This window comes from Marmota monax, unplaced genomic scaffold, assembly GCF_021218885.2.
Source record: "Marmota monax isolate L192 unplaced genomic scaffold, Marmota_monax_Labrador192_F-V1.1 WCK01_AAM20220418_F8-fsc00024, whole genome shotgun sequence".
Taxonomy (NCBI): Eukaryota; Metazoa; Chordata; class Mammalia; order Rodentia; family Sciuridae; genus Marmota; species Marmota monax.
Window position 1 is genome coordinate 24,873,643 of NW_026695224.1, and position 25,373 is coordinate 24,899,015.

Here is a 25,373-nt window from a genome sequence, read left to right on the forward strand (position 1 = left end):
AAATGATTCTCTTCATCCTTTCTCCCAAAGGTAACTATTACCCTAAAATTTTTAACTTTTATATAGTAGAGTTGCTCACCTAGCACATGTGAGGCACTGGGTTTGATCCTCAGCACTGTAAAAATAAGATAAAGGTGTTGTGTCTACCTACAACTATATATATATATAATTTTTTTTTTTTAAAGACAATCCAGGCTTGCGGGTGTGGTTCAGTGGTAGAATGTGTCCTTAGCATATACAAAGCCCTAGGTTTAATCCCCAGTACTGCCTCATGCACACACAAAAAAGAAAAAAAAGTAAGTTACATTATAAAATGTGTTCATTCAATCAAATTTTTACTGATTACATATAATATGCCAGATACTGGTCCTTGTATGGCAGAAAGCAAAGTGAACAAAACAGTTAAAATTCTTTTCTTTGTGGCACCTACAGTCTAACAAGTGAACAATAATAATAGCTAACGCATATGATGCTTATTATATGCCAGACGTTGTTCTAAGGACTTAACAAATACTAAGCCATTTAGTCTGATGGGGGGTGGGGGGCGTATTTCGTTTTCTAGTTTTTTTCTTTCAGCACTGGGGATCAATCCTGGCATGCTAGGCACACAGTGCCACTGATTTAATCTTTCTTTAAATGTTTACAAATGAGGAAGCTATAACATGGGGAGGCTAATTGTCATGCCCAGGGTCATACAGTGGCAGGACCAGAAATAGAATCCAAGCAATTTGGCTACAGAGTTTATGCTGTTAACCAATATTATATAATGAATACAGGTTATAGGAGAGCATGTAATAAAAGGATGCAACCTAATCTGAGGAAGTTTCAGGAAGAATTCCTGAGGAAATGGCCTTAGATCTGAGATCTGGAGAGTGAATAGGAATATAAAGTGAGAGTGTCCCAGATAGAGTAAGAAAAATGTGTAAAAGTCCTATGAACTTAAGAAAACCAGTATAGCTGAACTGCAAAGTGTGGGGGAGCACCTGATATGAAGAAGTCCTTAAGAGTCAGGCTATTCAGTGTCTTATATCCTTTGAGCTATGGACACCATATTCTATGACCAGATTTTTGCTTTGGAAAGTTCTCTTCAGTGTGCAAAAGAAGTTGGCTTTTGTCTGTAACATGAGGTAGAGACTCAACTTCATTCTGTTTCATGTAATATCAGTTGTCCCCCCACACAATTTGTGGAAAAGACCATTCTTTCCCTATTGAATTGTCTTAGCAGTCTCATTCAAAATCAATTGACCATCTGGACGCTCAATTCCCTTACATTTACATGTCTATCATTATGCCAGTACCACACAGTCTTGATTGCTGTAGCTTTGTAAAAAGTTTTGAAATTGAGAAGTGAGTCCTCTAATTTTGTTTTTTCAGGATTGTTTTGGCTATTCACTGGGCTAAATGCATGGGTGTGGGACACATTTTAATAGTGTATTCTAAAATCCTACCAAGGCTGAATTAGAGGTTGGAGAAGTATATTTTCTTTCACATAAGGGATAATTTTTTTCAAACCACAAAAGAAAACCCACTTTCCTAGCCTCATATTTATCATTTATTCTTAAGCATAAATGATTCAGGTGAAACATATAAGGGGAAAATGTGGTTGACAGCTGTCTTTTATAGACAGGCAGCAGAGCCAGGATGACCATCTGGCAGGGCTGATCCTTATGGTCCCAGTGGGGAGGGGGATCTGAGGACCATGTTTGCTCTGTAGCTATTCTATTTGAGGGAATCCAGTATCCTCTTTATTCTTTCTGCCTTGTGTGTCTCAGGGAACTGGACCCCATTCTGACTGAGGTCACTTTAATGAATGCCCGTAGTGAGCTGTACTTACGCTTCCTCAGGAATAGGATCAGCTCGGATTTTGAGGTGGGGGACTCCATGGCCTCAGAAGAAGTAAAGCAAGGTAAAACATGTTTCCCATAACCTTTGAGCAGGCTGGCTTAAATAGTTGACACTGTCTTCTCATAGTTAAGCCACAGATCTCCTATTAAGGAAATAACTGGAGCTTTTTAGTTTCTAGGGGTCTCAGGCCAAATTGGCTCTCAAGAAGAAATTTCAGTGCACCATGGCTTAGAAATGGACTGGACCTCTGAGGGCCATTTAAATATTTTATAGGCAAGGAAAACTGATACTCAGTTTTAAATGATTTGCCCCTGTTCTTTTCACTACACGCTGCTTTATGCCAGCTCTGGTTTAGTTTTGTTGTCAGATTTTTGGAGATGTGTACATGATAGATAGTTTAAATATAACAAAAGAACTTATGTAACTGCACTAGGGAACTTTGGGGAATGATAGAAATGTTATAAAACTATGGCCAGAGATGTGGCTTAGTGACAGGGCACTTACATGTCATATGTGAGGTCTTGGGTTTGATCCCCAACACTAAAAAGAAAAGAACAAGAAATATTACAAAACTGATTATGGAAATTGTTGCACAAATCTATAAAGTTACTAAAAATTATTGAATTGTACACATACAGTGGATAAATTTGTGAAATAAATTATACCTCAATAAGAAATTTTTAAAATATATGATGCAGAGGAAGTTTTTATCCCCTTCCCAGCCTTCCAGTTCCACTACTCACATTTTTTTTTTTTTCGCCAGGGAGTGTATCAGGGATTGAACCCAGTGGCACTTTGCCACTGAGCTAAATCCCCTGCCCTTTTTTATTTTTTGAGACAGGTTCCTCCTATGTTGCTTAGGGCCTTAACCTCCTGAGTGTGCTACCATGCCCAGCTCCATCACTCACACTTATTTGAAGGGATAATGACAATTGAAGGAAAGGTGGGGGGGCACAGTCTAACTTCAATTACAGATTGACTCTCCAGTATTTGACATGAGATGGGGTCTCACTATGTTGCCAAGGCTGGTCTCCAACTTCTAGGCTCAAGGGATCTTCCCTCCTTAGCCTCCTGAATAGCTGGGACTAGAGGCACACACCAGTGTGCCCACCTGACTTTCCAGGTTTTTAAGATGACCATTTTCCCAGTGCAGTGGTGCATGCCTATAGTCCCAGATATACAGGACATTGAGGCTTGAGCCTGGGTATTCAAGCCAGCCTGGGCCTCCTTTGAAACACTGTCTTTAAAAAAAAAAAAAAAAAAAAAAAAAAACTCAAATTCCTGCTGGACAAGTACCTACAGAATTCCTGAACTGGGGATTTGAGACCCATCCAGTGTCTGTGGCATGCTACTTGGATTGTACCAATGAGACACAGCAAGGGATTTACTGATTTGACATTTAAAGAAAAATGTATTCTGATTAGGAGTTTGGTGCTCATCAGTGTACATACGGTTTAAAGCTATGTTGTCAGTATAGTAGCCAGCAGCCACATGTAACCATTGAAATTCAGATTTCATTAAAATTATATTTTAAACTTTAGGTCCTCAATCCCACTAGCTACATTTGAAGTGTTTAGTAGCTGCCATGGCTGTTGGCTAGGATAGTGGACAACACAGATATAGAATATTTCTATCATCACAGAAACTCCTATTGAATACTGCTAGTTTAGAAAATGAAATGTTCTGTATCCACTATATTTCAGTCTTTGCCCTGGAAAGCTATATCTTTTGACTCTTAGTATTAATCCTAAGAAAATGATAAAAATAGAGTAAAAAGTTGTTTGTACCAAAGTCTACATTGTTACCTCCAATTATGAGGCTATCTTCTTATCTCCAATAGTGGCAAAACACTTGGAAATAACCCAGATGTCTAAAAATAGGAAATTAGCTAAAATAATATGGATTTTTTATAGCCATTAAAAATAAGTAATAGCCAGCACAGTGGTATAAGTGTTCAAAGCCAGCTTCAGCAATTTAGTAAGACCCTGTCCCAAAATAAAGACTTAAAAGGGCTGGGGATGTGGCTCAGTGGTTGAGTGCCCCTGAATTCAAGCCCTGATACCAAAAAATAAATAAGTAAGCTAAGAGCTGGGGATATAGTCTCAGTGGTAGAGTACTTGCCTAGCATATGTGAAGCCCTGGGTGCAATTCATAATACCACACACACACAAAAAAAAAGTAACCTATGCCAGGCACAATGGCATGCTCCTGACTAGTCCAATGACTCCGGAAGCTGAAGCAAGAAGATCACAAATTGAGCCAGCCTTGGCAAGTTTAAGGCCAACCTGGGCAACTTAGCAAGGCCCCATCTCAAAATAAAAAGGGTTAGGGAGATAGCTCAGTGGTAAAGCTCTCCTGGTTCAATCCCCAGTACTAAAAAAAAGTAAGCTACACTGGGAAAATGAATAAATAAACATATAGAAACATGGAAACGATTTGTGATATAATTTTAAAGCAAAATAGAAATTGCATTTGTGCTATGATTATAACCATGTAAAGCCAGGTACTTATTTGGAACAAAAAAGAACCTTTAAAAAAAAAATGAAAAAAGTTGTTCCCATACCCTTGGGGGAAAAAAATGAATATTCCTATCTTTGCTATCCCCTAGAGCACCAGAAGTGCCTGGACAAACTCCTCAATAACTGCCTACTGAGCTGTACCATGCAGGAGCTAATTGGATTGTATATTACGATGGAGGAGTACTTCATGAGGGAGACTGTCAATAAGGTAGGACAAAGGACAAATCTATGGGGCTGCTTGTCCCAAGAAGCCAAGCTAAAGGAAGTAGCTGAGGCCTGTCATATTTTTTGGTCCTTTTTTTTTTTTTTTTTTGGTACCAGGGATTGAAGTCAGGGGCACTTAACCACTAAGCCACACATCCTCAGTCTTTTTTTTTTTTTTTTTTTGTATTTTGTTTAGAGACAGAGTCTTGCTGAGTTGCTGAGGCTGGCTTTGAACTTGCAATCCTCCTGCCTTAGTCTCCTGAGCCACTAGATTACAGGCGTGCGCCATGGCACCCAGCTTGGTCCTGCTTTAAGAATAATTTTACATGTGGACTGAGTGTCACTACTTTATATGATAAGAAGTATTTTTGGATACTCTTGTTTTTGTTTTTGTTTTGTGGTGCTGGGGCTTGAACCCAGGGCCTGGTGCGTGCAAGGCAAGCACTGTACCAACTGAGCTATCTCCCCAGCCCTTTGGATACTCTTACCATAACTTTTGTCATAACTGTTCATATACCAAATTGGGATTTCTTTTCCAAAGAATACAAAAGAACAGCTCCGCTCCCCAGGGAGCCTACTTGTTCCCAACCTTCCTGGAGGTATATAGGTGAGGAGCCTTGAGGAAGTACAGTCTCCTATGTCTGAAATCCTAGGTGATGGATGTTTCCAAGACAAAGGCCATCAACATAAAATTTCATGATGTAGTAATCAATATAGAGAAGCTAGCTATTTTGGCAAGCTTGTGAGAAGAATATGCCATATTACACGGGGTGTGGTGACACATGCCTATAATCCCAGTGGCTTGGGAGGAGCCTGAGATGAGGATCTTGAGTTCAAAGCCAAATAAAAATACCAAAAAAAAGGCTGGGGATGTGGTTCAGTGGTTAAGGGCCCCTGAGTTCAATCCCTAATACCAAAAAAAAAGAATATGCCATATTGTGAAAAACATGGGTAAGATATAGAAAAGGGAGCAAAGCCAGAACTATATAACCCCCATGACATGCAGAACTGGGATACTCACTGGGTACTTTGTCTTTTGGGTAGGCTGTGGCTCTTGACACCTATGAGAAGGGTCAGTTGACATCCAGCATGGTAGATGACGTCTTCTACATTGTTAAGAAGTGCATTGGGCGAGCTCTGTCCAGCTCCAGCATCGACTGTCTCTGTGCCATGATCAACCTTGCTACCACAGAACTAGAGGCTGACTTCAGGTACACTTGACTGCCTTTCTGCTTCTCAGGTACAAAGGTCCTAGTAGTGGTTGATTCCCAAGCCCATTTGTTTCTTAATTTTCTTTATGATTCCAGTTCAGGTCTGTATAAAATAAAAACTTCTATCCTTAACACAACATCCTTGGCTCCCAGCAGATACCCATCAGTGAGGTACCTTAAGTACAAATTTCTGTTCCCTCCATTGGGATGAAGGGGTCTTTGGTCTCAAACCTAGGAAGAAAAAGAGGTGATTCAGATGAAAACAGTAGTTATAATAATGATCATAGTTACTATTTCTGCGAGCCAGGCACTGCTAATTCCTTACTCTTTTAGTTCTAGTAACAACCCTATGAGGTAAGAGCTATTAGCTGTATTTTGTAGATGTAGAAACTGGGGCTTAGCAGATTCTATACCTTGTCAAAGATCACTCACCCCATAAGTGATGTAGTAGAGTCCAGAACTGATTCGAAACCTTTCCTCTCAACTCCTACATGGTACTGCCTTTCACTAAGCTGTACTGCCTCCTCTTTGTTAGAGCTCGTATTAATAACTAAAAGCCTCATAAGAAGTACATTGGCTAAAGGCACAACTAAAATGACATCATCAATACCATTGTAGAATAGACAGTGTAGAAACTGAATCCTTCCCCCAACTCTGCTATGTATCAATTAAAAAAAAAAAGTTCAATCTCCTCTGTAAATTTTTGTATCCTTGAGGGAGTGTTGATTACTGTCATACCCTGAGTCCTAAGGTCTCCTATAGTGGTCTACAGGATTTAGTTATCTCCCCAGAAGAGTAGATGGTGTTGCTGGGTTAGGGTTATGGACACTTCAATCATACCGTCCTAGAGGCCAGGTTGAGCACTGTCACTCCCCATATGCCATTCTGCCCCCTAGGGATGTTCTGTGTAACAAGCTGCGGATGGGCTTCCCAGCAACCACCTTACAGGATATCCAGCGTGGGGTGACAAGTGCCGTGAACATCATGCACAGCAGCCTCCAACAGGGCAAATTTGACACAAAAGGCATCGAGAGCACTGATGAGGCCAAGCTGTCCTTTCTGGTAGGTGACCCAAAGATTGGGACCTGGGTCAGTTTTTCTTGAGAGGTTAAACTGTGACCTCTAAGCCATAGTATAAAAAGCCTCAAGGTGAAGACTTTGCCTTCATTATCTGTACAGAAAAAAGTCTCTATGAGGCTCTTATGCAGGGACCTATTCTGAGCAGCCTGAGCCCAAGATATGCTTTTTGGGGGGGTGGGGGATGCTGGAGATTGAACCCAAGGCCTCACACATGCTGGGCAAGCACCCTACCACTGAGCCACACCCACAGCCTAAATATGCACTTTTTCCTGCTGGAAGACTGGGTTCCTCAACTCTCCTGAATGCTCATTCCCAAGACCTCTGCCTGGCTCTTCAGTGGTCCCACAGGGTATCCAGCTTGGTGTGCATCTGCCAGGTCTCCAGACTGCTTCTCTGAGGAGAGGCTCACAGAAGGGGTAGGTGCTAATGCCTACCAAGACTGCTTTTCTAGCAACTTCCTTTGGAAAGGTGACCCTGTTATAGCCCTTAGCTGCTTAGAATAAATGACAGGTACAATTGAAGCAATGAGTCTTACAGGGCAAATTTTTGTGACAGTTGAAAATGGAGAAGCATGGAAGAATGAAAGGTCTTATAGAAAGTAACATCCAGTTCATGATGAGTCACTGGGAACACAGGACTCTGAAGTTCATTATCAGGCCTCTCTGGCCCATGCCTCTTGGCCCGAGTGGGAATAGCACTGTCACAAGTCCATTATGCTCCATCCTTTATATTGGCTAGATTCTGAGTCTTGGCTTCTGAGGCTCAGACACTGAAGGAAACATCCAGTAACAGAGCTCTCCTTCACCAGTCCATAGATGGGGATGGATGCAAAATTGTATATATACATTTTTCTAGAACTAAGGTCCTTAGTCTGTCGGATTATTAAAGAGGTCTGTAACCCCAAGAGTTCAAAGTGTTGTTTTTAGAGACAGAAGTCCTAACTTACTAAAATCTACCTTGTCCCTGTGCAGGGGAACCACATTAACCAGTCTGTCAGACTGGTTAGTGTGAAGACTATTTAAGCAGCCCCACTCACTCTTGTCACTAAGTATTTTCCCTGGGCATGAGTTCCTTTAATCTGGGATGTTGCAATTGTTGCCAGAAAAGAGGATCAGCTCCGAGAAATTGTTACCTGTGAAATGTGGTACCTTTGGAGAACTTTGCCAAAATTTCTAGCAACCAGCATCATGAACTGACTTAAAGATTCATTCATTTCTGTGTGCAGAAGCTTTCATTGGCTTTGCTGCCTACCCCATAAAAGCTAGATATCTTTACCTGGTCATCTATTTAAGTCCTCCCAAATCTTTCCAGTCCTGTTTTCCACTTGACTCCACACTTCCTCAAGGCTGGCCAGTATGCCTTCAACTCACTCCTTGCTTTATGAGGACCTCCCATTCAGAAAGCTTCATTGTTGGAGGATCCAAAAGAAAGGTGGTGCTAAATGCTTGGTGACAAATTTCTAGTTTTCCTTATGCCAAGCACTTAAAAATATCATCATTCCCACCATAGAGCCTACCTTTTATGACACTTTTGATTCATTTGCCTGTTAGAATGAATTTCCCAACTGTACTGACATATCATTTTTCATGAGCAGGATAAGCCCTGTGAATCCATGCTTACAAGGATTGTCAGTACAAGGGAAACTTTGAAATCAATACCATCTGAATTCAAATCCATTTTCCCCTTATGGCAGTTATTTTTGGTGTCCTTAAATGCCTTGGAAACATTCTTGTTGTGGCCTTCATCCTTCAGCTGTCAAGACAGTGCAGTTATTTCTCTGGAAACTTATTAAATAAGCATGTTTGTGTTGTGGCCTTTAGCCTTTTCCCTCCATACTCAGAGTGGCCTAAGCAGCACTGTCAACAGTGTGATTCTTCAGTATAGACTGCAGGAAGCCAGCAAGGGAAGCAGTCAGAGGAAGGACTTCCCAGTCTCAATCCCTGGAGTTCTGGGATTCTCCTTATATCTTGAGGTCCTTAAATTCCTGACTTATGGCTCTTCCCTACTCTGCCCTCCTGGCCATGCCACCAGCACACCATGCCACTCTAGAGACACTGAGACCTCTCAAATTGCTCCCACTCACAACCTATAGAATAGTATTTGTACACTACAGCAGTGCTCATGTGGCATTCAGCTTTCTGTCTCCCCTTCCTTCTGTCCTTACTTTCTCTTTCTTATAGTACTGGGGATTGATCCAGGGTCTTACACATACTAGGCAAGTAAGTCTGAGCTACTTCCCTACCCCTTTTTGTTTTATTTTGAGACAAAGTCCTGCTAAGTTCCCTAGGCTGACCTTAAACTTTTGATCCTCCTGCTGTAGCCTCCCAAGTAACTGGGATTACACCCAGCTGTATAAAACTTTTCTCTGAAGAGTCCTCAGTGCCATTCCACTGACCACAGAACAAAGGGCCAGCTATTCAGCACAGCACTGAAAGTCTACTCAGACCTCACCTACCCCTGTAGATCTGTGTCACTGTCACTCCCTCTGTGTGTTTGTGAGCTCTGTTGGTCTCCCAAACATTTCAGAGTTTTTCTGCCATTCTGCATTTTCTTACATTATCCCTTTTCTAGAGTTCATTCTTTAATTTACTCATTCAACAAATACTGATTGATAAGCTTCTGTATGTCAGGCACCGTCCTAGGTTCTATAGGTGAGCTGTCCAACATATAGCTACTAGCCACAGTGGCTATTTAAATTTACATTTAATCCAGGCGTGATGGCACACGCTTGTAATCCCAGTGGCCTCGGAGACTGAGGCAGGAGGATCACAAGTTCAAAGCCAGCCTCAGCAAAAGCAAGGCATTAAGCAACTCAGTGAGACCTTGTCTCTAAATAAAATACAAAATAGGGCTGGGGATGTGGCTCAGTGGTCGAGTGCCCCTGAGTTCAATCTCTGGTATCAAAAAATAAATAAATAAATAAATTTAAATTTAGAACTAAAAATAAACAAATTTATATTTAATCTGAGTGTAGTGGCAGATGCCTGTGATCCTGGTGACTCAGACCAAGGCAGAATGATTGCAAGTTCAAAACCATTCTGAGCAACTGTCTCAAAAGATAAAAAGGTCTGGGGATATACCTAAGTGGTAGAGCTCCCTGGGTTTGATCCTCAGTACTGCAAAAATTAGTAAGTAAATTTAAAAAAATCTTTTAAAAACTTAAAGTTATATTTAAAAATCCAGTCCCCGAGTCATGCAACGCACATTTCAGGTGCTCAGTAACCATAGATAGCTAGGGGCTGGTATACTAGACAGTTCAGATTTAGAATCTTTGCATTATCAAGAAGTCAAATAGTACTGTACTAGAGATATAGTGGTGGTGAAAACAGGCTAGGTCCTGCCTTCACGGATCTCATTCTAATGGAAAAAGCAGACAAGAAACATGTATTCCAGATAATGTCAGGAAACTATGTACCCCTGAGAAAATATCAGTGGGCTGGTGAGTGTTGCTCAGTGGTAGAGAGCTTGTCTAGCATGTATGAGACCCTGGTTTCAAAACCTAGCAATATACACACATCCCAAATAGAATAGTGAGCTGGAGAGGCTGATGGGGTGCAGAAGTGTACTCACCCTCATCTCCTCTCAGAACCATTTCAGCCTTACAAGTTCAACTCAGCCACCAACTCTGCCACACAGCCTCCCTTGCATTCTGCAGAATCAAAGCAGTTTTGCTTTCCTCTACGTAGCTGTAGGAGTTTGTGCCTTGATAATCACTTTTGTCACATGCTGCTTCTAGTCTCTAAGGAAGTAATGAAAGAAGGAGCTGTTGGCCAAGTGGGGACCCCCCTGAATTCTAATCCTGGTTTCAACCATGTGGCCTTGTCACTAGCTTTGGGTTTTGGTTTTGGTTTGGGGTTTGTTTTTTTGTTTGTTTTTTGGTACCAGGGGTTGAATGCAGGGGCACTTAACCATGAGCCACATCCCCAGCCCTTTTTTTGTATTTTTATTTAGAGACAGGGTCTCACTGAGTTGCTTAGGGCCTCACTAAGTTGCTGAGGCTTTGAACTTGTGATCCTCCTGCCTCAGCCTCCCGAGCCACTAGGATTATGCGTATGCACCACTGTTCCCAGCCAGCCTTATCACTTTTTTGAGTTTCTGTCCCCGTACCTGTTTTATTTTCTTCATAGTATTTATCACCACCTGACATTATATAATATATATATTTGTTTACTATCAGATTTCCCTTCAAGTATGTCAACTCTATTGTAACAGATGGTATTGTGCCATGTGTGTGCATTGTGCACACTGGAAATTGAACCTAGGCCTCACACATTCTGAACATACACTCTACCACTGAGCTATTCCCCTGCCCTGAGCGGGTGGATTTTGTCTGTTTGGTGAACTGCTTTCTCCCAGATGTCTGGAACAGTGCATGGCCCATAGCAAGTACTCAGTAAATATTTAGTCAGTCAGTGTCGGCCGACCTTGGTGAACCATTTTACCGGCTAAAGAGTATCATTTCCTACTCCTATAAACAGGACCTGATAATACTTTTAGGCAGGTATTCAGTAGAGGTAGTGAGAATATAGTTGAGAAAATGCCTACTGGGTGGCAGGCTCTCTGGAAGCTCTTGGTTAGTAAACATCAGACCTTATATCCCTAGCCCAGGATTGCCAATTTGGAGGCCAGGACTTATCCTTGACCTGTGTGCCTGAGTCATTTCTGTTCTGTAAGTAACATGGAGCAAAAAAACCTGGAAACTAGGCTCTCCCTGTGCAGTCCTGATGCTTTGCTGTCTTGGCATCAGGCACAGAAGAAAAGGTGAGCCTTGTTCACCATTCTCCCCAGTCCAAGACCTAAGTATCCCACCTGATGACGGTGATGCAGGCTTTCCTTAGCATCTTAGAGCCCTCTCTGAGCCTCATGGAGTACAACTGTCAGCCAGTCTGGCATTGGAGTAGGCAGCAAGCCCAGTGAACAGGACCTCACATTTTTCCTTCTTCATCTCACAGGTGACTCTGAACAATGTGGAAGTCTGCAGTGAAAACATCTCCACTCTGAAGAAGACTCTGGAGGTACAAGGGAAATTGCCTATCAGCTTTTAGCAGCTATAGCTTGCCATTTTGAGAAACAGCCCTATACTCATTATGGTGGGGACTGGAGCATTCTCTCATTTGAGCCATACTCAGGGGGATTCATTAGTGATTGTCATGATAACAAGACATCTGTGGACCATGGGGAAAGCTCTGGCCATGAGTAGGAAGACTAGAATTCAAATTAGATCTTCCAGCTCATATTTGACATAGAACCTTAGCCAAGTCCCTTAACTCTGAGCCTTAGTTCTCTGAGCCTTAGTTTTGTCATCTGTAAAATGAGGGACAGATCTCTACCCTGCCCTGGGTTTGTTGGGTAACCTAATGAAAAACAGGGTGAAAACACTTTACAAAAAAGTATACTATTTTTATGACAAAACTCTGGATATGACATTAAATAAGGATCCCCAAACCCTGTTCAAGCTAGTAGCTGGGTTCTTGTTGGTTTGTTTACTTTTTTAGTTGCTGTTATTTTAAAGGAAGGCAGCAGAGTTGAGGAGAAATTGCATGGACTATGAAGTCAGATACTATGGAGTTCAAATCTCCACTTGATCTCTGTGGCTTTAAGCAAGTTCCATAACCTTCCTGAGCCTCGGTCTCCTCACTTTTTTGTTTGTTTGTTTGTTTGTTTATTTAGTAGTTGTAGATGGACGGTATGCCTTTATTTCATTTGTTTATTTTTATGTTGGGCTAAGGATCAAACCCAGTGCCGCACACATGCTAGGCAAATGCTCTACCACTGAGCTACAGCCCCAGCCTCCTCACTTTTAAAGCAGGAATTGTAACCTCTTCCCCAAGGAAGTTATAGTCAAATGAATACAATAATATAAAACACCTGATACAGAAGAGGAATTCAGTGGTACTTTTTTTTATATATATATTTATTTTTTAATTTCGGCGGACACAACATCTTTTGTTTTGTATGTGGTGCTGAGGATCGATCCCAGGCCACACGCATGCCAGGCGAGCATGCTACCGCTTGAGCCACATCCCCAGCCCCTCAATGGTACTTATTAATTATAATAGTTAAATAACAGCATGGCTGGTGTATGCTATAATCCTAGTCCCTTGAGAGGCTGAGGAAAGAGGATTGAAAGTTGAAGGCCAGCCTCAGTAACTAACTGAGCAATTTGAGAGACCCTGTCTCAAAATAAAAAGGGTTGGGGATGTGGCTCAGAGATAAAGCACCTCTGGGTTCAATTCCTGGTATTAAAAAACAAAACAAAAAGAATAGCATGGATCAATCATTTTGCTAAATATTAGGAAATGAGGTGCCCAATTCTTCTCCACTCCTAGACTCAGCCTCTGGGATACGAAGGAGGCTAGCCTCCAGTGGGTACTACTATAGAGGCAGAGGCTTTGCAGCAGAGGCAAAGGGCTGCTTGCACAAGCTGTTGTGAAGTGGGCACTGTGAAGACCAAGGAAGAGGCTGGAATCAGCACACAGGCCTAGTAGCTAACAGAGTTCCTGAGCTCAGGATATGGAGATATGGACTAACTTAGGAATTTACCCCAAGGAGGCTCTCAAATAGAATAAAATAAGGTGATGCTCACAATGTATCAATAACGTGTCTCTTGTGTCGTGTGTTTAACAAGGAGGCTTTCATCATTGTTTTTAAGTCATGGCACTTGAGATTGTATTCCTAGCATCATCCTGTTTGAGTATTTTGTTTGTTTTTGGCAATGGAGATTTAACCCAGGGGCACTTTTCTGCTGAACTACATCCCCAGCCCCCCCCCCTTTTTTTTTTGAGACAGCGTCTCACTAAGATGCTGAGGCTGGCCTTCAGCTTGCAATCCTCCTGCCTCAGCCTCCCCAGCCACTGGGATTATAGGCGTACACCAAAGCACTCTGCATGGCTTCATCCTTGTCAATCTGTTGTATTTTTAAGTAAAATTTTAGGAAATGTTAGACATTCATAACTAAGCCAGTAGAATTAGCCAAATAAAAGGTGGGTAGCAAAAAAAAACAGAGAAATTCCCATAAATTAGACTTGCATTTCAAGGATACTCTTTCTCAGCCTCATCAGCAGCTCTTTGTGATAAGCAGATTCAGGGAGCTGATACCCATTTCCAAATGAGGTGAACAGGCTGAGTGTGGGACCTGGGTCTGCTGCCCAATAAACCAGTTCATTTGCATCTCTCCACACTGCTTCTGCTGTATCCAAAACAGCACAGACTTTATAAGGACTACTACAAGAAATGTGGGCAGCTCCTGGCAACCCAAATTACCATGAGCTTCAGGCGGGACCCCTATGAAGTTCTCTACACCTGGGCTGTAGTGCAGTGATCAGGAACAAACACCCTGAAGCTGCAATTCCTGAGGTACAATCCCAGTTCCACAACCTACTGCTATGGCTTTAGTAAGTTATTAAATTCTCTGTGCCTTAGTTAAATCTCAGTAATGACTGTGATAATTTCCCTTTGATAGTCAGTCCTAAATATTGAAGAGGTAAAAAGTACAGCAATAATAGTGTCAGCCAGGTATGGTAACACGATGGTAACCACTCAGGAGGCTGAGACAGGAGGATCAAAAGTTTGAGGCCAGCCTCAGCAACTTAGCAAGACCCTTGCTGGGGTTATAGCTTAATGGTAGAGCACTTGCCTAACACACACAAGGCACTGGGTTCAATCCTCAGCACTACATAAAAATAAATAAAATAAAGGTTTTATGTCTATCTGTAAGTAAGAAATAATATTAAATAACAACAACAAAAACTGTCAAAAGAAAAAAGGGCTGGAAATGTCACTCAGGGGTAAAGGGTTCCAGTACCACAAAATGATAATGATGAGTATCTCCGTAGTGCTTACAATGCACCAGGCATTTTGTGTATTATCTCATACAATTCGCAAGCACCAAAGGAACAGGAATCTGTGTTCCTGTTTTATGGATAGGGAAATTAAATCTCAGAAACTTTAAATCATTTGCCCAAGGTCACTCAACAAATACATGGCTGATCCAGGACTTGAACCTCAAAATGTCTGGCTCTAAAGGTACAAAAAAATTTCTGGCATGTTTTTTCTTCACCTCCCCTCTCCCTATATTACAGTAGGAAGTAGGAGCCAACTGAAGAGCCACAAGAATAGAATTCAGGTTTTTTGAAGGCCATAAGGACTCTTGCATACGATAGGTCAAAGCTGCTCATAGAGAAGGCTGGAGGCAGGGGCAACTTGGGAGGCTGAGGCAGGAGGATCACAAGTTCAAGACAAGCCTCAGTAACTTAGTGAGACCCTGAGCAACTTGGTAAGACCCTGTCTCAGAATTTTAAAAAGGGATGGGGATATAGCTCAGAGGTAAAGTGTCCCCGAGTTAAATCCACAGTACCTGCCCTCCCCCAAAAAAGGGCTGGAGGAGAAGAAGAGATGGCTGGTGTCATATTGGCCGCCTCTGCACCTCCTCACCATTCCCATTCCCATGGCATAGGTGTGCTTAGTAGTCTAAAGCTGTGTTCTCTCCTAGAGTGACTGCACCAAGCTGTTCAGCCAGGGCATTGGAGGTGAGCAGGCCCAGGCCAAGTTTGACAGCTGCCTTTCTGACTTGGCTGCTGTATCAAACAAATTCCGAGACCTTTTGCAGGTAAGCCCCAGAATCTCCATGTGGTACCTCAGACAGATACTCAAAGTAACCTGCTGGTTACTCTGACTTGCTGTTGGCCCTTAGTCACAGGTGCTGCTAAGAACTAGGCACTATAAAATCTCCTTTTGAGAGTTTACTAAAACAACCTCAGGACTTCATTCTGGACCTGAATCTGCACAGATCTGGGAAAGGACCTTTTGTTTCTGGATCCTTTTATGAGCATGATCTCCATTCTGCTTTCCATAGGGTTTGTAGAGGGCCTCAGAGCTGCAAGAGTACCCTGCACTTGAGGGAGGGATAGAAAAAAATGGAAAGGGTGGGGTATGTGTGACTGATGTGTCTCTGCCCTGTCATTGCATAGGAAGGGCTGACGGAGCTCAACAGCACAGCAGTCAAACCACAGGTGCAGCCTTGGATCAACACCTTTCTCTCTGTCTCCCACAACATCGAGGAGGTCAGCCTGACCACTGCAGTCCACAAGCCCAGGCTTACCCTTCCCCCACCCCAGCAAGAGGACTGTGGAGCCATCTGATCACACTAGACCTTAGCGTACTGCTCAGCTGCCTCCCTCTCAAAGACTAGTTTCCTCCCGAGAAACAGCTTGTTGCTGTATCAGAGAAACATGTGAAGGGAATTTGCCTAGACCTATCTCTTTTTACTGAGGCTTTTTTTGCCCCACATCTTGTAGACTCAGGAATTTTTTTCCCTTAGCCTAGTGATTTCGCTCCTATAAAACATGAGCTGCAGGAAAAACATGCAGCCAGGTGCCTTGCCATAGTCTGTCATGGCTCCACAGCCCAGGGCTCTTTCATGGCTAGAGGTGTGATGCAGCAGTTCTGCCATCCTGGAAGACTAGCTGGTTCTGAACTGGAGGAGTCAGAGGCTACAGAGAGGAAGGGCCTCTTAAATTTTTTTTCATAGAGGGGTAAAGAAGGGGTGGGAGTAAGTGGTACTTCTTAGAGGCCCATGTTGACCCCCGCCTTGCTTCATGACAATAGGAAGAATTCAATGACTATGAGGCCAATGACCCTTGGGTACAACAGTTCATCCTTAACCTGGAACAGCAAATGGCAGAGTTCAAGGTGAGTGGGGGCTTAGGGAACTACCCATCTCTGTCCACACCAGCAGCTTGTGTCTTATCACACCTGCCGCAAACTCTGAAAGCCCTTCTGAGCCCCAGCCTTGGAAATACTCCCCCATGGTCTTATGTAATTGTCCCCTTCTCCTGAAGACTCCAGTGAGAGACAGAGGGGCTAGGCAGGACTCCACTGATACCACGCCTCTGTGCAGGCCAGCCTGTCCCCAGTCATCTATGACAGCCTGACCGGCCTCATGACCAGCCTTGTTGCCGTCGAGTTGGAGAAAGTGGTGCTGAAATCCACCTTTAACCGGGTAAGGTCAAGGGAGCCCAGATTCACACCTCTTTCGTCTGAAGAAAACAAGTCATGCCTTCCCAAGACTTCAGTGCTCTGCCACCTGCAGACCCTGCGTTTGTGGGCCCAATCCTGCCCTGTCTTCTAATGCCCTAGAGCAAATAAGCCACTTGGCACTGCCTGAGGCCCAGCTGGCCTTGTCTCTCAGTTCTGAGGGCAGTTGGAGACTAGTGCTGCTTGTCCCCACCTTGTGTTCTCTTCAGCTGGGTGGTCTCCAGTTTGACAAGGAGCTGAGGTCACTCATTGCCTACCTTACCACCGTGACAACCTGGACCATAAGAGACAAGTTTGCCCGGCTCTCCCAGATGGCCACAATCCTCAATCTGGAGCGGGTATGTAGAGCTTCCTCAGCCTAGCCAGTAAAAGAGACTGGAAAGAGGCAAAAACAAAATTTTGGATCCCTGTCACTTTCTCATGTCTATCAGCAGCCCAACCCTGTGGGGTACCTTCCCCTTCCTAGGTACCCTGCTTTGCCCTTGGTGGAACCCAGGGCCTTCCCTCAGGATAGCCCCCCACCTTGCTGAGTGGTTTCTCTTTTTACCCACAGGTGACTGAGATCCTAGATTACTGGGGTGCCAACTCTGGCCCACTGACATGGCGCCTCACCCCTGCTGAAGTGCGTCAGGTGCTGGCTCTGCGCATAGACTTCCGCAGTGAGGACATCAAAAGGTTGCGCCTATAGCTGCCAGAGTGAGCCCAACCAGCCCATCACCCTTCAAGGACTGGTTCCTCAGTAGCCATAGCCAAGGAGCAATGCGAGGCTGGTTGGCTTCGGGGAGCTCCGACAGCTCAGGACCATTCAACTACGGACAACAGGAAAACAAGGCCTGGACTTACTCCATCCTTGGCCCTCAGACCTAGCTGGGTGGTGCTTTGGGAACAGCCTTCCCCCACCAAGAGAGATGGGAGGGCCAAGGCAGGCAGCATGTGACCCAGGCCAGCCTTTTGCATGGGTGGTCATTCTCTTACCCACAAACACTGTAGCGAACATGCTGCCCCTGCCAGCACCTTAGAGGACTTGGGTGCATCTGGGGACTTGGGAATTAGGTTTGACTAGAGGCTGTGATGTTTACAAATAAACATCCGAATAAAGACACTACTAAGATGCCACAGTGTGCTGGTTCCAGGCAGGGCAGGTCTGCCAGTTGTACTGAAATGTGAAGTTAAATGCCTAAGACCTCAGCCTCCTCCCACACTTAAGGCAGTACCCAGCCACCTCCAGGACCCACATGTCCACAGGCGCCCTCATTCAATCCTATATTCTCACCCCCATCTTGGACCCTCACTTCCAGAAGCTGGATCACACCAGGGCCGTTTTCCTACAGTGCCAAGAGAAGTGGGAATTGCTCCCAGCGGGAACAAGAAAGCTTTCTGAGAACCATGAAGGGCAAAGTGAATTTATTCCAAGATGTCCTTCTTGAGAAGCCACTGCCCACAGGCACTGGGTCCTTTAGCACTATCTGTAGTGTTTCTGGTTAAGGCCTGGGTGGGTAGAAAATTGCTGCAGGACCCCCATGGAGCCCCACCCTCAACCCACTCCCCCAGAAGAGCTGAGGAATGAGGGTTACGCATGTCTCCAACACTAAAACAGGCCACAGGAAATGACTCAAAGGGCCTCTCCAGGGTTGGCCTCACCAAAGGATTCCTTAGCCACCTGGTGTGGCTGGTTGTCATTCCCTTCCTCCAGGGTCCTAGTGGAGAAAAAGCCAAGGCCTACACTGGGATACAGAATTTGTAAAGGCCACATAGGACACAGCTTAGAACATTCCTGAGTTCAGATGGAGCAGAAGCCAAGCCTCAGCTACTGTCAGCCAGGATGTACAGTCTGTCCCTAAGCATTGCCTCACTTGCCCAAGTCTTGCTTCCTTTGGAAGCAGATTCAAAGAAATAAATGGGGCATAGCAGGCTGAGATCTCCCACAGGGGAAAGAGGAAAAGGAAAGACAGCTCCAGGTGTTGCCCAGCTTCATTGCAAAGCATCAGGAGGAGGCCTCATTCCTTAGAAGTTGCAGGCTCAAGCCCTGAGTATCCACTTCCACCAGGTGGACGCTGTAGTTGCCAAGGCCCTGGATAAGAGAGAAGGTACTTAGAGGGCTCTGAGCAACTCTCAGGCCTTCTAGAGGCTGGACTAAGGCAGCAGGACCAGGGGGACTTGTAGATGCAGCCCCTGGTGAGTTGGTAGGCTCCAGTGAGGTGTCTCACCCCCACCAGCTACCGACCCTGACACCTTGTTGTACCTCAGTCTTGGCCAGCACAGCTTCCAAAGCCTCCTTCTGCCGTGGCTCCTTGGTCAACAGATAGAGAAAGCCCCCACCACCTGCCCCTGCCAGGCTCTGGCCATGTACATGGGGAGCCAGGACATCCATCATTCGCCGCACAGCCAGGGGCTCACAGCCTGGAGCCATGAGCTTCTTCTGTTCCCAGTATGAGGTCAGGTACTGTCCCAGTAGAGGCAGGCTTCCTGGAGTTGAGGCAAAGAAGGGAGTGGCATGCCTGGGCCAAGACACTCAACACCCACTGGTAGAGGAAATGCAGTGCAAAGAGGCACTATACCGGTGTCCCGATTATCCCACTGCTGCACTGGCAGGAAAGAGGAATAATAAAGCTCACTACACAGGGCTGAGGACTAATCCACACAAAGCAACTGACATGGTGCCCACCCAGCATAGTCAGTATTCAGAAAACACTGTAGCCACACACTTGGAGCCCTGCTTAGCTCTGACTTCCATGCAACAGGATGAGCCTCTTTCCTCATCTGCTTCCTGTTATGTGGGACTGAAGGGCCTTTCTCATGAGTCAAGTTTTGTCCACATGGTTCCTATCTTACGTGTGAGATCCTGGAGGGGACAGACGGAATGCTTCCATCCCCGGAGGCCTTCATACCTTGGGCCTATGCCAAACCTAGAAAGGCCCCTAGCCTCTAAGATCCATAGTGTCAAGGCTCCTGCTCTTCATGCCCCAACCTCCCTTAGAAGGAACACCTCACCTTGGCGGAAGGCTTCTGCGCACTCCTTGGTCTGCTGCACCAGACTGTGGGCATTCTGTACCACAGCAGGCAGTCGGGCATACCAACTCCTCAGCACATCCTGCAGATGGAGCAGAAGAGGTGTGATGAAGACCCAGGCCCCGCTGTGCCACTGCCTCCCTCATCCTAGGCTTGGGCTCACCTGCAGTAGATTCCGTGCCAGGCGGGTTTTGCCAGTGTACACCAGGAGCAGGTGGTCATTGAGCTTCTGGACAAAGCCCTCAGGCACAGTTATCTCTTCGACCTCCACCTTCAGTGGCAGCTGGGCCCGGGAGTGCCCCATCTTGATGCCAGGCATTAGGCCACCCACCTGGTCCTGCCAGCCACCTCCTGCAATCGCAGGGCCCTATCATTGTTGGAGCCTAACTGGCCCAACTTCACTATTCCAGCACAAGCTCCTGACCCTGCATCCATGGCTGAGACCAATATGGGAAGACAGTTCCCCCAACTCCAGCTGGGACAGGTAAGCTATTCAGCTTCTGTCCCCAAACCTGGGAGCAGCCCAGTCCCAGCAAGGGAGAAGGCTGCAGTCCAGGGCCAAGTTTGGTATTCACAGGCCTCAGTTTGGAATTCGCGTAAACCATATCAAAGAACAACTGTAACTAACCCTCCCTTCCAGGGAAGTTACAGCCAGAAGAGAGGGGATAGTAATTCCCGTAGCTAATGGTCCCCTCTCATCTTGTCTTCTCAGTTTATGTTGGAAATAAGCTTTTCAGCATCTCTCATTTTTTTAATTTAACTTCAAAGATGAATACATCTTGCTTTAGTAATAAAAGTTATGAATTTCTTCCCTTTGAAGCTATATAAGTGACAAAGTTGGGCAAAGTAGCACATGCCTATAGTCCCAACTACTTAGGCTAAGGCAGGAGGATCAACATCATTTATTTAAAAATAAATAAAAGTAACTGAGCACAGTGATGCACACCTGTAATCATAGCAGCTTGGGAAGCTAAAGCAGGAGGATTACAAAATCAAGGCCAGCCTCACGAACTTAGAAAGACCCTGTGAGATTCTCAAAATAAAAAATAAAAAGGGCTGGGGATGAAGCTCAGTGATAAAGTGCCCCTGGGTGTAATTCCCAGTACCAAAAAAACAAACAAACAAAAGTGGCCACATGCCATGGCACACACCTGTAATCCCAGCAACTCAGGAGGCTGAGGTGAAAGGATCACAAGTTCAAGGCCAGCTTCAGCAATTTAGTGAGGCCCAAATCAACCTAGCAAGACCCTGTCTCAAAGTGAAAAATTTAAAAAGGACTAGGGATGTAGCTCAGTGGTAAAGTGCCCCTGGGTTCAATCCCTGGTACCAACAAAAAATTTTAAAATACTGACAGAACTTGAGTTGCTTCTGAGACAGGCTTTTGATAACTGAGAAAGGGCCTGAAAGGATTTAAAGTACAGGATGCAAATGGTAAGAGGCAACTGGAACTTTCTAGCTAAAACACAGTGATAGGATACAACTCAAAATGTTAAAAACCCCTTGAAATGTGCCCCTCTCCTTCAGAGCACTTAGTGCGGTTTAACATGATACACTCATTAAAGTGGTTATTGATTAATGTCCATCTTCTTTATACACTATGACTTTTAAAAGCAAGGACCATGTTTTTCCTCATTTGATCCCCAGTAGATTCTCAATAAATAGCTGTCAGTTGACCAAATGAAGAACTTGAATAGCACATCCCGAAGGAAACTGAAAAGAACTCTCTATCTAACCCTTTCACTAATGACTACCTATTATGGGCTATGAGTCATTTCAATGAAAGCAGAGGGCTGGCTGCAGAGGAAGAGGAGTATGGCTGCCATAATCCAGCATCTGTGGCAGTTTTATTCCAGAGCCATGCTGGAGACCAGGCCTGGGTGAACAGAACAGCCTAGGATCTGGAATCAGACAAGTCCCTGACCGCTCTATTGATGCATGATTCCAAGGCAACACAGCAGCCAGGAGGAGAGAAGCCTGGTGCCAGGAACATCCGATTAGATCATATCCTTGGTTGGCCCTTGCTGCTCCTCCATATGGCTGGGGAGCAGCAGGGGTACAGATGACCAAGAAAAAGGCACACTGCCAGAAGGGCAGGCTGAAGTCTCTCCTTCACTCCATACTGTTTTCCCCACTGACCCTGAAGGACAGTCTGGAAGCGGGAAGAGTAAGAGAAACTAGTGACTGGTGCCCACAGATACCCAACATACATGAAAAGCGCAACAGATTCTGGCACTCAGTAGGTGGTTATAAGACATCAGCTCCTTCAAGGTAGAAATTTCAAGTTGAAAACCACTAGAGAACATCAAAGTGATAAACTACAACCATTTTAAGGAGCAGTACAGTTATGTGGCTGCTGGAAAATTCCATGTAAACTCAGGGGATCTCCCCAAGGCCTTGGGAAAGATGGCCCCACCCTGGGCCATCTCATACCTGTGGTGAGCACCTGCTCCAGGTGTAGAACTGCATGTATCAGGGCCTCCATGCCCACCACCCGGCCTGCAGCCCGTTGCAAGGCAGCCAAGGCAGCACCTGCCAGGATGCTGCTGGTACCTGCAGGGCACAAAGGAAGGCACTAGGCATGAACCACCTCTGCCGGGCCAATCCTGCCCCACTCTTTGGCTGTGCAGAGGTTAGGGAGGTGGGTTTGCAAGCCAAGCTAGAGAGCTGTGATAGGGCAGGTGGGCAGCAGGAAGCCAGGGCCCACTCACCAAGGCCAGAACCATGGGGCAGCTCAGACCAGGTGTGCAGCTCAAAGCCACCCCCAAAGGTATGCAGCAGTTGTTCACGCAGTGGGCGCTCAGAGTGGACGTGCACAATCCCCGCACAGATAAAGGCTGCCTTCAGGAGGGCCCCTGTGGAGGAATAGGCACAAAGTAAATAATTTGGTTTCTTGTGACACAAATCAGACATCCCACCAAACCTTGCAACTTCCCAGTCTGGGATAGGGTTCATCTGGTGGAACAAAAGTCCAGCAGCAGCACAGGCCCCATCCTCAAGCCACAATAGGGCCTCTAACATGGGCAAAAGTGTCATCTCTATTTCTTTTTTTTCTTTTTCCCCAGTTGCAAATGGACACAATACCTTTATTTTATTTGTTTATTTTTATGTGGTGCTGAGGATGGAACCCAGAGCCTCACGCATGCTAGGCAAGTGCTCTACCGCTGAGCCACAACCACAGCCCCTCATTCTATTTCTTGTGCCTGTATGTGCCTAGGCAGAGTGACTTCCAGCCCTTTCCTTTCCTTTGGGGGCTCTTCAACCATACTGGCTAGGTCCCAGGAGCCTGCAGTCCTATCTGGAGAGAGCTCCAGGTTCTGCCCCGACCCTGGCTGGCTGCATATGCCATCCCCATCCACAGATGTCCTGACCTGGGGCATGGGGCTGGCAGTAATCCTTCAGGTCATCCAGGCTCCGGCACACTATCTTCACAGCCATCTGATCCTGCCGAGGCCCCACGGCCAGCCACAACTCAGGTTCTGGGATGCGACGTGCCCTGGCCCCAATAGGCCGGCGGCCATCTACTCGCACAGCCAGGCCCAGCACTGCCCCACCATGCTCATAGGCAAGCGGTGGTGTGTCACTCCAGCCCCCTGTAGAAGTTTGACAAGCTGGTCATGGAGCCTGCCAGCCTGGCCCTGTGTGATTACTGTCACCCCTAACCCCAAAAGGAGCTCACCAGAGAAATCCACACGGGCTGGACACTCAGCTATCACCCACTGCCCAAGTGCTGGCAGCTCCACTGGCTCCATGGAGACAAAGTGCTGGGCTGTCATCACAGCCTGGCGGATCAGGATCTGCCCAGCCCCCTCATAGTGGCGGGCAGCTCGCACCAATAAGGCTGGCCTGCCCAGAGGGAAGGAAGATAGCAACATGGCACCTCAAGCTGGGGGAAGTTACCTGGATGACCCACCTGTCTCTGGGCTTCCACCATCAAGAGCTATTTCCCTGGATGGCCAGGAGCTTCTCAAAGGGTTGTGACTTTCATTAGTACCCACCTGCTCAGCCATTTGTCCCTCTCCTGGGCAAGTGCCTCCACACCCGCTGCCAGGTCTCCGCACTCCAGGTATGAGAAGGGCCGCATCCATTCAGGATTCGCAGCTGGCCCACTCCGTAAGCCTCCCTGACCCTCTGCCATGCAGCTCAGTACATCCGCCACACAGGCCAGAGCACGTGCTACCACACCAGGATCTCCTGCCCTCGCTGCAACTGGGGGTTAGGAGTTAGAGATGACAGGGAAGGAACTTATCTCCAACACCCTTTGCTCCCAAAGACTACTCAATAGTCCCCAAACACTCTGGATCCCTCACCCCTGCCTATGAATGTACCCTAATCTCTGCCCGGCAAAAAGTTCTCATCTTGACAGCTCCAGCCCAAATGTGCTTCTTCACTCTGACCCAGGACACCCACAGCAGTTAAGAGCTCAGGTTCAGCAGTCAAACCACCCAGGTTCAAGCTCAATCTCCCCAGCAACTAGCTGTGTGGGAGAGTGACTTAAACAGGGACCATTAATGTTTCACAGTTCCAGTGCTTTGTGGAACTATGAATGAGGCACTACCTCCAAAGTAAAGGCTCTAAGCCCCCAGAAAATATGTCTGGGGCCTCAGACATACACCCTGGCACCCAGCATAGAACATGCAAGTTTGCTCATGTTTCTAGGACCCAGAGACTGAGCAACCAGGCCATAACCCTGACCAAACTCCGCACTGACAGAGATGAAGTTTCCCAAAAAGCTAAGTAAACTCCATTGGGTGTCTTCACTGCTGTGGAGTCACATGGCTCCTAGTCATGGTAATTGGCGCATAGGGCATGCAGGACCAGCGACCCTGGGCTGACTCACCCTGGTCCAGTGTGGCCAGCAGTAGCCCAGAACAGCCCTCGTGGACAGCAGCCCGGATTAACGGGCACAGGCTGAGGTCCTGCCGGGTCTCCAGCACATGCTGTGCCTTATGCAGAGCCTGGCGGAAGAACAGGTCCCGGCGGGAGGCCAGTGTGGCTGCCCGGTCCAGGTGCGGCTGCAACTGCTCCCAGGACAGGCGCCAAGAGGCTCGCCAGGCCCTCAGGGCTTCACCCCCATCCTCTGGGGGATCCAGCATCCATAGCATGTCCCAGGGCCCCAGAGCCCTCAAAGGATGGAGCACAGGAAAAAGGCGGGCACTGAGAAGACAACGCTCTGCAGGGGGTGTGTCTGGGTCCCACAGGTCCCAATCTCTGAGGTGGGGAGAATCACATTAGTAAGAGGGAAGCCAAGGGTGCCTCCTCCCGAAACCCTGACCTGCCTGCCAATTCATGGGGACAGTATAAACTCCCAGGGGCAGCACAGAGGACAGTTCAGAAAGCAAGGCCATGCTCCACAGGTCACTGAACAAAAATCTAAAAGTCGGAGCATACCCAGGGATTTGGAGTTGCCCAGAGGGAAAAGTACTGGCAAGGATCCAGCTGCCCCAAACTACTCCAGGCCTGGAGGGATGGT

At 46.0% G+C, this 25,373-nt stretch overlaps 2 protein-coding genes across 13 annotated transcripts in view; one reads left to right on the forward strand and one right to left on the reverse strand.

Annotated features, from left to right (window-relative positions):
• The window catches only part of Cog4 (component of oligomeric golgi complex 4), a 29,428-nt gene extending 11,429 nt beyond the window's left edge, over positions 1–17,999 (forward strand). For 3 of the 5 annotated variants that reach the window (XM_046434729.2, XM_046434731.2, XM_046434732.2), the window contains exons 9-19: positions 1,773–1,906; positions 4,454–4,572; positions 5,613–5,779; positions 6,676–6,841; positions 11,812–11,874; positions 15,351–15,467; positions 15,829–15,921; positions 16,466–16,549; positions 16,758–16,859; positions 17,104–17,232; positions 17,448–17,999. In XM_046434729.2, coding sequence (XP_046290685.1) covers positions 1,773–1,906; positions 4,454–4,572; positions 5,613–5,779; positions 6,676–6,841; positions 11,812–11,874; positions 15,351–15,467; positions 15,829–15,921; positions 16,466–16,549; positions 16,758–16,859; positions 17,104–17,232; positions 17,448–17,582 — 1,309 coding nt within the window. In that variant the 3' untranslated portion in view covers positions 17,583–17,999. Of the gene's footprint in view, positions 1–1,772; positions 1,907–4,453; positions 4,573–5,612; positions 5,780–6,675; positions 6,842–11,811; positions 11,875–15,350; positions 15,468–15,828; positions 15,922–16,465; positions 16,550–16,698; positions 16,860–17,103; positions 17,233–17,447 lie in introns of those variants that run through there. The other 2 variants (XM_046434730.2, XR_009225932.1) reach the window with 2 other exon arrangements.
• A 282-nt stretch (positions 18,000–18,281) lies between these two features.
• Positions 18,282–25,373, reverse strand: part of Fcsk (fucose kinase) — a 32,598-nt gene continuing 25,506 nt past the window's right edge. For all 8 annotated transcript variants that reach the window (XM_046434720.2, XM_046434726.2, XM_046434725.2 and 5 more), the window contains 10 exons: positions 24,741–25,111; positions 23,899–24,109; positions 23,580–23,746; positions 23,272–23,493; positions 22,612–22,755; positions 22,334–22,453; positions 20,067–20,254; positions 19,886–19,985; positions 19,137–19,360; positions 18,282–18,965 (listed from right to left, as the gene is read on the reverse strand). In XM_046434720.2, the coding sequence (XP_046290676.1) occupies positions 18,879–18,965; positions 19,137–19,360; positions 19,886–19,985; positions 20,067–20,254; positions 22,334–22,453; positions 22,612–22,755; positions 23,272–23,493; positions 23,580–23,746; positions 23,899–24,109; positions 24,741–25,111 (1,834 nt within the window). In that variant the 3' untranslated portion in view covers positions 18,282–18,878. The remainder of the gene's footprint in view (positions 18,966–19,136; positions 19,361–19,885; positions 19,986–20,066; positions 20,255–22,333; positions 22,454–22,611; positions 22,756–23,271; positions 23,494–23,579; positions 23,747–23,898; positions 24,110–24,740; positions 25,112–25,373) is intronic.